Genomic DNA, 10685 nt, shown 5'->3' with positions numbered 1-10685 from the left:
ATTTCTACAACATTTCAATACTTTCTGATTCTCAAGGCTTAGAAACTTTTGGAGTGTTAATTTTATTTTAAAATGAAAATGACATTTGAAATGTGGAGTGTGTTCGATCATGAAATACAAATTGGAATTGTTTTTGGAATTTTTGTAAATATTTTAGAGTGAAAACAACTTTTTGATATTATTTTTTTCAAATTTCTGCAAAATTCGGAATTCAACTCCAAAAAGTTTTCCAATCAAACGTCCTTTATATAACCAAAGATCACTTATTTGCTTACCAAGCAATGAAAGAAAACAAACATTTTATCCTGTTAGGAAATTTTCATTTAGGCAAATGCCACAAAATCATTTGCATCCACAACTTAAAGGACAAAAGATACAACCACCATAAGCTTCTTCAAGTCTACATGGTAAAAACAATACAGTTTTTTATTTCCACAAAGTGAAATGGCAACCACTTTGTAAACATCTTTTCTCCGCAAGTTAAATCTACTTACCGGCCAGGTTGACTTGTTGCTTAACTCTCCGAGCACATTCTGCAAAATTTTGAACCACATTAGCACAACTCAGGGGATCCTTTCCGTGTTCCTTGTAGCATTTAAAACAAGCATCTCTCTCATCCAAGCACGGGATAGGCTTTTGATTTGGAAGTTTGAATTCCTTGTCGTGTAGATCCTTTGCCTTCTTTGTCACTTCTTGCAACATTTTTTCCTCATGTTTCTGCAACTTCTCCACAACCTCCTCGCTCTCTTTAAGCACAGATCGTATAGCATCTAATTCTGCAATTGCAGGATGAGGTGGTGGAGGGACTGGGATCAACAAAGGAGGCTGAACAGGCCATCCTGTAGCAGCAGGCCCCCTCGTTTCATCGGGATCACTAGAGATTAGCTTCTGATGTGCTGTTTTGTTTACTCTTTGTACCTTTGGTTTTGGTTTCCTCGTTTTCTTCTTCAATTTTTCACCCTCATCAGCAAGCTGTTTAACTAAATTGCTATGGATCTGTATAGTGAATGATTCACCCATGACGACAGCAGCTCTTCACAAGTATCTGAAAGATCAATTCATCCTATTCATATAAAATGACAACTTGAGACAAAATGAGAAAACTTGCATCTCCATAACGGAAGACAACATAATACCAAAAGAACAAAGCAGTTGAGCCCAGACAACCGTTACTGATGTACTTCTGGAACAGTTCCTCTTCTTTTCTTTTAACTACAATTCCCTATATAAAGTCATCTTTCCTTGTGTTAATCATCTTTTGCTTAAGAAGTGCAGGAATGTTCAAAACCAGTGCAAGATTGCTATATTGATCAGATTATGTGTATGGTAAGCAATCTTTAGAAAATGCTAGTCAGCAAAATCTGTCGAATAATTTATACCCAACAACATTTACTAAAAGAAAGACCAAGCACATGCAAAAGTAATTAAGATAGGCAAGCAACTAAAAAAAAGGAACAGGAAAATCTAATTGGATCATTTCAGAAACAATTAGAAATCTCAATCATTACCGAGGCATCCACAATCATTTCTTTTATTAATTAATAAGACGACAAATGACTAGTAATCAGAGAATCTTAAGTTCCACTTTGCATTATTTTAAAAATTGTTTTCCTCAAGCAACTCCTTTGGGTGTTTATCTCTAAAATTCTGTTTCGATGTAGTAAAACTCCATATGTTCTTACAGAATTGGTCACTCAAAATTATGGTCATTGCGGGCATTGGAGTACTAAACAAGTATGTTCTTCCTTTGGGGTTAGTATACAGTAAGCAATATGGAAATATTGGAAGGAGTTTGTTGTGAATACTGGGTTCAGACTTGGCAATGGCAGGAAAAATATCATTTCTAGAGTGATAATTGGTTAGGACATGGTCCTCTTTAAGATTCATTTTGACCTCTACACCAGAAACTACCGTATGGAAGATGCTTGGAGCTAGCAAGGATAGGACCTCTCTTTTAGAAGATTCCTAAATCATTGGAAGATCAAGAAGGTGGCTGAAATCCTGAAGAAACTAGAAGTCTTTCCAGATATAAGAAATACGAATCATTTAATGGAATGGAACCAGAAACAAAATGTTTTACAGGCAGCTCTGCCTATCATCTTCTATCTGATACTAACTACAATAGTTTTGATTAGCCTTGGAAATCTATCTGGAAAACCAATCTCCTTACAAAGTGGTCGGTTTCGCTTGTTGGTGGCTAGAAAAGCATTTTTGACACATGAAAACTTACAGAAATGGGGGATCCAATTGACTTCCAAGTGGTTTTTTGTGTCAAGAAGAAGCAGGAAACAAGCCATTTGTTTCTTCACTGCAAGGTTACTGGTATATTATTATGGCATGTCTTTGGCTGGGACAAATGCGTAATGCATCTAGGTAGTAACAGGCAGAAGAAGTGGTGGAAGGTTATCCCAGCAAGCATATGGTATTATGGTGGACTGTGGGGAAAGAAAGAATGCTAGGTGCTTTAAAGACGGTATGCTCTATACAGAAAATCAAGATGAAGTGTCATTTGTCTCTTCTTTTCTGGTGTAAAAATAAGTTACGTAAATTAGATGGTGCAAAAGAATTTTCTGAATCTTTGTAAGATGAACAAAGCCTTTGTAATTGTAAATATTGATACCAACACCTCCTTGGTCCTGATGAATACATATGTTACCTTTATCAAAAGAACTTGTGACTTCTTGTCTTATATATGGTATACTTTTCCAGACAGATTATATTAAAAATCTGATAAACATGGGAGGTCACAGTTGTGGGCGTAATAAAGACAAACTAACAACAATAATGAATGTACATTGCAACTATTCTGTTATCTCAGGCAAATGGAAGACAGAACACAAATTTAAGGCTCCTTTTTCTTTTCAGGGGCATGTTTTTTGGTGGTGGTAGTAGATATTGTGGAAAAGCTAAGGAGCTCAACTTTTTGGATGGCGGCATGGGGAACCAAAGATGAAAAACTGATGCAAAGGAGACATACACTCCTTGGTGCTACTTATGTACAGAGACATCTTATGATCACTCAAAAGTTAAACTCAAATAGTAAGAAGAGTGACTCAAAAGAGATCCATAAAATTGTGGTATCTTATGTAGAATCTCTGTGAACTATGATGGGCCATTCCTAAAGCTGTGCAAAGATACTGAAGAGTTGGAGAACAAGGGATAGAGATATAGAAGCAACAGAGCTTGCAACAAACAGTGACCATGTGGAAAAAGAAAATTCTGAACACATAAAATCCCTCATGAAATTGCAAATGATTATACATGACACACCCACTTGAACAGATCAAGAAGATGAAACTCTTCTTAGGCTTTGGTGCATACGCCCTAGAGGTTCGGTAAGCAAGTTACTTCTTAGATATTTTCCACTTATTTGACCTGCATCTCTAACATATTGACGGATGATACAGGGGTTCTATCGAAATCACATGGAGGAAGGGGTCAAATTTTTCGAGATTCATCATCGGGTACTTCAGTAAACTCAATCGCTTTTTGTTCCTAGCAACTCTATTGAAGTGCATCTTATACTTTTTACAAGAATATGCTTCTTGAAATACCATAGATATAATTTTTCAGGGTAGCGAATGTTCCAACATTGCTATAAAAATTACTTCTCATCATGATAATGTTTTGGATCTTCAGTTGTCAACTTCTGCTAGAACAATTTCTGGTAGTTTTCTAGGGATGTTAAGATTCAGAATTTTGCATTCTTAAGTTGTATTTGCTTTTTGTATAGTAGTAATGTAGTACATTTTTGACACTAGTAGTAATGTAGTAATATAAAGGAAGCTTTCTAATAAGAGAACTGCAGTAGCATTAGAGTGTTGCTATCAATGTCTCAAAAGACTAAAACAGCTCAGTGTTTTGTCGTGGCCAGCAGAAACAACAACTGTAGATCAACCTTACAGGTCGTGGAAGCACGAATGCATATCAGCAATTAGTCATCTAGATTCATAAAATGCAAGTGAAAGACTAGGTGTGGTACACACCCACTTTTCCCTACTTATCTACTAGCAAATGAGCACCTCGTTCACACTTGGGTATTGTACTACTGTATAAGCTCATCGAGCTATTTATTTCTTTCTTTATGACCAAGAAATCCGTTAGAAGTTCACAGCCTCCAAAACTCGGGACAACCGGCAACAGGTCTTCCCTCTACCCTTCTCCACTTGTATACCCGACTTAAATAGGAACAGCGCAGAGCTCAAACCTATAACCTAATTAACAAGTCCCTCATCACATGCGACTCGAACTAAGCCCATCTAGGTTTTCCTGTAGCTGATTCTTTGCTTCTTAAAGCTAACCTAGTATACCCATGACGTATTTATAGCAACTATATCATTAAAAGTAAATAGGAACAAGTATAAACTTGTAAAAAATCATAAAAACAATAATATCACAGCTGAGTGAACAGAGCATTATAATCATATATAATTATTATCTTTTCACAACTAAGGTCTCCGAGTCAGCTTCGACACACCTGGACTAATTCCACGAGATACTCGCCACCTCCAACAAGCAACAACTACCAGATAACTCTATTCACCATACTAAGATTCGAGTTTAACACACTTGATATCATTACCAAAATTAGGAACAAAGAGACCATTATAAACCCAAATTCACCCATACTTGAGGTTAAAATTCATCGCAAAAGTGAGATATATGTAAAAAAATAAAAATAGATACATACATTCGATTCCGACAGGCGAATTCTGAGGAGATCGCCGCAGAAAGAGATGGAGAAGACGAGAGACCCGCAGAGAAGAATTTGGCAAGAAATTTCACGCAGAATTTGGGCTCTATTTGTTTGTTTAACAATAGAATTTGGGCTTCATAGCCCATCTTCGGATCTCCTCACACCCAACATTTCTAAATTGGATCAAATATATATATATAAATAGAAATGTTCGTGATTTAGATAAAAGTCGATTTAAATTGAATTAAATTGATTAAATAAACTAATTTTTTGTCTGGATTTGATTTGGTTTTGATTTTGCTCAGAAATTGAAGAAGTAATCAGATCGAACCAACAAATTGTATATCTATATTTTATTATTATACATACATGATATATAATTTTTATAAATAATTTTATATTTGTTATATATGTTTTCATTAAAAAATTTATAATTTATTTATGAAAGCAAAAATGCTCCAGAACATTTATCTTATTGGTTTCATTTATATGACCTCATTAGTGGTACTTGGAATGTTTTGTCTCTGCCTTCTATGCTAAAATGGTGAATTTTAAAGTTTTATCCGATCAAGAGTTATGTAATGTGAGTAGTTTCAACTATTTTTCACTTTGAATGAATTGTTGTATTTTTTTCTCTATTTTAAATGAAACGTTGCTTTTATTTTTATGTATGGTGAATAACCAAATGATCGAATCAAACTGATTGATGTGTATTATATTTTATTTGGTTTCTTTTTTATTATTTAAAAACAGACTAATTTGTTTTGGTCTTAATGATTTTAAAACAGACAATTTGGTTTGATTTTAGTTTTGATCAATAACCGACTCATGAACACCCTTCTCCCCCCTAACGATAAATATAATCATATATTTTTATTTACTTAAATATAGTCAAAAGTTATAAAAAGATACACTAAATATACAAAATAGATTATCTATATGTAAGTTATACATTATGTTACACTCAAAAAATCAAATATAGTTTAACTATACATGGAGTATACTTGACTATTTTATTTCGACTAATAAAAATCACCTCCAAAAAGTCTCAATTTGAATATGAAATCCTCTCGATGTTTTGAGTCTTCCTGTATATAATTCGCTTGAAACAAATTTTATTGGTGATACATCAAATTTCGAAGAAAAATGAAAAGTAATGAAAAAGGAGATGCATAAAAAGACGCAGAAAAAAGGATGACAGAGAAAAAGCGCATAAAAGGGGAGGAAGAGGAAAAAGAAGAAGAGGAAGAGAAGGAGGAAGAGGAAGAAGATTGGGGGGGGGGGGTAGTCGCCCATCTTTTTCTGAAAAAAGTATGGTTGAATGACATTTTAGGTATTTTTAAAAATTGGGCTTAAGAGATAATAAGTAAAGCTAATGGATTGCTATTTTGCATAATGTTTTCTTTTAATTCTTCGTCAGTTTAGCTGATTAAATGAATTTCAAATCCGTATAATTATAAGTCCAAATTTTAAACATTAACGCGTGGAGAATGACATGATATGAACGTCAATAATTTTAATTGTCTAGCTTTGAATTATTGAAAGTCTTTGGGAAACAAATAATTAGAGTCATAATCAAAATTTAAAATTTCATCTTCACTCCCTCTTTCTTGGTTCGTCTCACCCTTTATCTCTCTCATTTTTCTCCTTCTTATTCATCTTCTCACTTCTTCCACCCACCGACGACTATTATTATCGACTCACTTCATTTTTTCTTATTTTTGGTCTACTAACGATCATTACCATATCATTTTTTTCTAACCTTTTTTTATTTTTGGTGATCCCACTCTTTCATTCACTTAGAAGCAATTGCCTATATTTTTTTAAAAAAAAATTGAAATAATTTAAAGAAAAACATGAAAGGTAAAAGAAAACAATGATCATTGCATATATGATAGTACATTCATATATGAACTATCAAATGAATGATAGCACATTTACATCCTAGTTAGTGAGTAGATGATAATACACCTTTATCCTAGCTATTGAGTGAATGGTCATACATATTGCATATATGATAGTACATTCATATATATATGAACTATCAAATGAATGATAGCACATTTACATCCTAGCTAGTGAGTGGATGATAATATACCTTTATCCTAGCTATTGAGTGAATGGTCATACATGCATACTTAGTTATTGAATCGATGGCATGTTATATGAGGCCTCTCATGGCTCTTGAGTTATGAATAATCCGTCTGATAGGACATTTAGATGCATACATTTATTTTTATTTAAGCTAAGTTATGTTTCATTATGCATTGTCTACTAATATTTTTCTTTGTATATATCGATACTCTGTTGTCATGGGCGTTACATTTCGTGATGTAGGTGTAGGTAGAGGTTCAAATAGGTCCCTCCAATAAGCATTTGTCGAATTCAGCCTTTGGTTTGTAAGAACCATTCCTTCTAAAGCTGTTGAATTGGCAACTTAAAGTCGTAGTTACATATATGTAGTGATGCCCAACGGGTAGGGCAGGGTCTTGTCTTAGACGTACGATAAATATGAAACTTTTAAAGGTTTGTAGATCCATGTTATGAGTTAATATGTTTTGGTTGGCCTTGTCAATCTTGCTATTAGTTGACAGTCTATTTTTTGGCCTCGACGCCTTGTGTGTGTATATATATATATATATATACTAGTTTTAACGCACGTGTATTGCACGTGAATGTTAAACCAGGTAGCACACTATTTTTTAATATAAAGTAAACATTATTTAAAAAAAAATGTCACTCTTAATAACTCATAATTACACCTCTTCAATATACTTTCTCCTCCCTTCTCTGTAGTGTGGTACTATGTTATTATTTTATTATTGTTGTTCTTACTTTTAATATAATATAATATAATATAAATATCATTATAAAATATAGAAGATGTACTAAATTTGATGTTTTTAGTTGTAATATTAGATTAATTTAACATTCATGTTAGGGAATATTCTAATTTCACTAACCTTTGAGATTGTCCACGTTTATAAATCAATCCTGAGGTTTTAAGAAAAGAAGAACTAAAAACTTTTTCAAAATGTAGTTTAAAAATGTGAGAAAACCTCATTATTTATAGTTAAAATGTGTAGTAATAATATGTGCATATTATTCCATCATAAAGATAGAAGATTACTAAATAGGATCTTTTAAGAAGAAGAAGAACAAGATTAATGAATATTTTTTTTAAAAAAAATGTAGTTAAAAAATTTGAGGAAAAAGGGTAGTGTGAAAAACTACATATTGTGGCTTATCAAAAAGACGTCACAATCCTTTAGAAAACTCAAAACTATTCGGAAAAGTCACAACTCATAAGAAAAGTCATAACTCTTCGAAAATTTCACAACCCTTCGGAAAAGTTAAAGCTCTTCAAATTCGCAACCCTATAGAAAAGTCGCAACCCGTTTCAAAGCTCACTACTCATCTGAAAAGTTATCACTCTTCGAAAATGTCACAGCCCTTCAATTGTAAAAATGTGTCTAATATACCCCTTAACTTTGTCATTTAGAGCTGATATACCCCTTGTTATGTAAGTGACTCATATATACCCTTACTTGTAAACAAATGGCTCACATATACCCTTTTCCTCTAACGGAAATGAAAAAAAATAATTTTAATCTAACTTTTTATTATTTTTTCTAAAAAATATAATCCCATGTGAGTAAATTTAATCATCGTCAAACATATTTTTTTTGACTTTTTCTTGTTTCAATAACTAATTTATAATTATTATTTTGATAATCAAATTTATTTATATTTCACTAATATTATTGTAAAACTTATTGTAGATGACCAAATTTTTTCTTCGAATACGAAATTAAATTACAATACACACAAAAAAAATAATTTAAATTTTTTTTCTTTAAACTAAGAAATGAAAGACAAAAACAAAATAAGAATAAGAAACTCAAATAATTATAATAAAAGAAGTCGAAAAATAATTTATGTATGAAAAAAATTAAAATATACCTTGAACTTTATTAGAAGAATCATATATACCCCTAAATAATTTTTTTAAAAAAATAGAAGTAATAAATATAAATTTAAAACTAATTTTTTACTTCCGTTAAATGAAGGGTATATGTGAGCCATTTTGTAACGACAGGGGTATATGTGAGCCGTTTGTATAACGGTAAGGGCATATATGAGCCACTTTTATAACGAGGGGTATATCAGCTCCAAATGACAAAGTTGAGGGGTATATCAGACCCTTTTCCCTTAATATAATATAGTATAAAACACACAATTGAATATAATACAATATAAAATATAGATGATATACTACATTTGGCGTTTTAAGGTAGGTAGTATAGACAGATAAAAAATGTATATATAGATTGGTCTAATTTTAATTTGATATGAAATTTTACAAAATAAAGAACAATTTCAATTTAAGGATCATATATTGAATATAGTAAAAGTTCTTTTCACTTTGTGGTCTTAAATATGAGTCACACCCAAAGAAAAAATAACATTCTATAAAAGTAAAAGTACACTAAATAAATTGGAAAGGAAAGAGTATTTACTAAATGTGGTTTGGACTCTTCAAATAAGTCTTTGATCAAATATATTTTCCCCTACATTTTGAGACTTTTTAGATTTTCAAAACTAAGTTGTAGTTTGTGCAACAAAAATCATTGATCTTTTTGTCAAGTAGAAGTTGCTATAAAAGTATATTTTATTGCTACGAAAATGAGTAAATATGAATTATCAAGATAATCTTTTCATTTCAAGTTGAGTTATTATTTGCATTGTCGAATCAATTTTTGTTGATCTATCTATTTTACCCACTAAAAATATTGTAACTGAATGATTGAATAACTCTCACAATCTTCCTTATTTAAAGAAGAAGAATAGAAAACCAAAAAATATTATAATTGCATGATTGAACAACTCTCACAATTTTTCTTATTTTAAGAAGAAGAATAGAAAACTTAAAAAATTTGTAGTTTAAAAGTGTGAGAATCCCCCTCTATTTTAATGCATGAAAAGATATTATGAAAAGGTTCTTATCGCGTCTTTTCAGAGAAGTCACAACCTTTCAGAAAAATCACAAATTTTCGAATATGTCATAACTCATCGAAAAACATAACTCTATAAAAAAATCAGAACCTTTCGGAAGAGTCACTGCCCATTGATGTGAAAATGTGTATGCTTTTAATATAATATAGCATAAATAAAAACAATATTAGATATATAACATATATACTAAATATAGTGTTTTAATTTGGGGGTATTTTAATAATTCAACATTCAAGTTAAGGATTTCATGTTTTTAAGGTAGTGTAGATATATATGTCTGTGTGTTTATTGGTCTAGTTTTTATGTAGATTAATCTCTATGAAGATCTTGTTGGTTTATTAGTTTTTTTAGTTAGTTGGACATATGTGTTTATAAGTCGAGATTGTCGGCCCAAGAGGTTTATTGTGTAATTATACAAGTTATGTTTTGATTCGCTTGGTCAAGTGAGATATCAAATACCTATTGTGACTAACCAAATTTGGAGCGTGACACTGCTTTAGAAGAATATTATATTTTAAGTCTCACTATAATATTTCATTCTCTGAAAAAAGTTTTGGGCCAACTATGACATGAACAATCTATACTTGTAATCATACTTCTTATATCTATTTTATTTATAAATAAATAAATAAGTAAATATTTTTTTTCAGTTACACAAAATGTTTCAAACTAAATGGTCGTTTGATTGTGAGTATGTTATTCCATAATAAGTTATTATGGAATAACTTATTTATTATGTATATGAGATAATATCCACCACTAAAGATATAGAGTGGTGGGATAAATAATCCACATTTTAATATCTCCAAGTAAACATATGATTACATTTTATTTATAAAATTATTGTACCTCATACCTCATATGGAATGACTCCTAAACGATAATGACATTACAGAGTGAAACCAATTATTATTACTCCTATATGATCCTGAAAATTGTGAAAGGCCTTTTAAAAGACATTAAAATAAACATT

General features: G+C 31.4%; 1 protein-coding gene across 2 annotated transcripts; it reads right to left on the bottom strand.

The window, feature by feature from the left end:
* Nucleotides 1-281: 281 nt before the first annotated feature.
* Nucleotides 282-4847, bottom strand: LOC107002952. Of its 2 annotated transcripts, none has more exons than XM_015201172.2 (2): nt 4691-4847; nt 282-1045 (listed from the first exon to the last, which is right to left on the bottom strand). In XM_015201172.2, exon 2 carries the CDS (start codon nt 1018-1020, stop codon nt 487-489), a length of 534 nt encoding a protein of 177 aa, XP_015056658.1. In that variant the 5' UTR covers nt 1021-1045; nt 4691-4847; the 3' UTR covers nt 282-486. The 2 variants fall into 2 exon arrangements, with proteins under 2 accessions (XP_015056658.1, XP_015056659.1); XM_015201173.2 differs by having other exon boundaries at nt 282-1063; nt 4691-4830.
* Nucleotides 4848-10685: the final 5838 nt, after the last annotated feature.

The sequence above is a fragment of the Solanum pennellii genome, chromosome 11, assembly GCF_001406875.1.
Source record: "Solanum pennellii chromosome 11, SPENNV200".
NCBI lineage: Eukaryota > Viridiplantae > Streptophyta > Magnoliopsida > Solanales > Solanaceae > Solanum > Solanum pennellii.
Note: the sequence above shows the minus strand (reverse complement) of the source record. Positions and strands in the feature narration are given on the sequence as shown.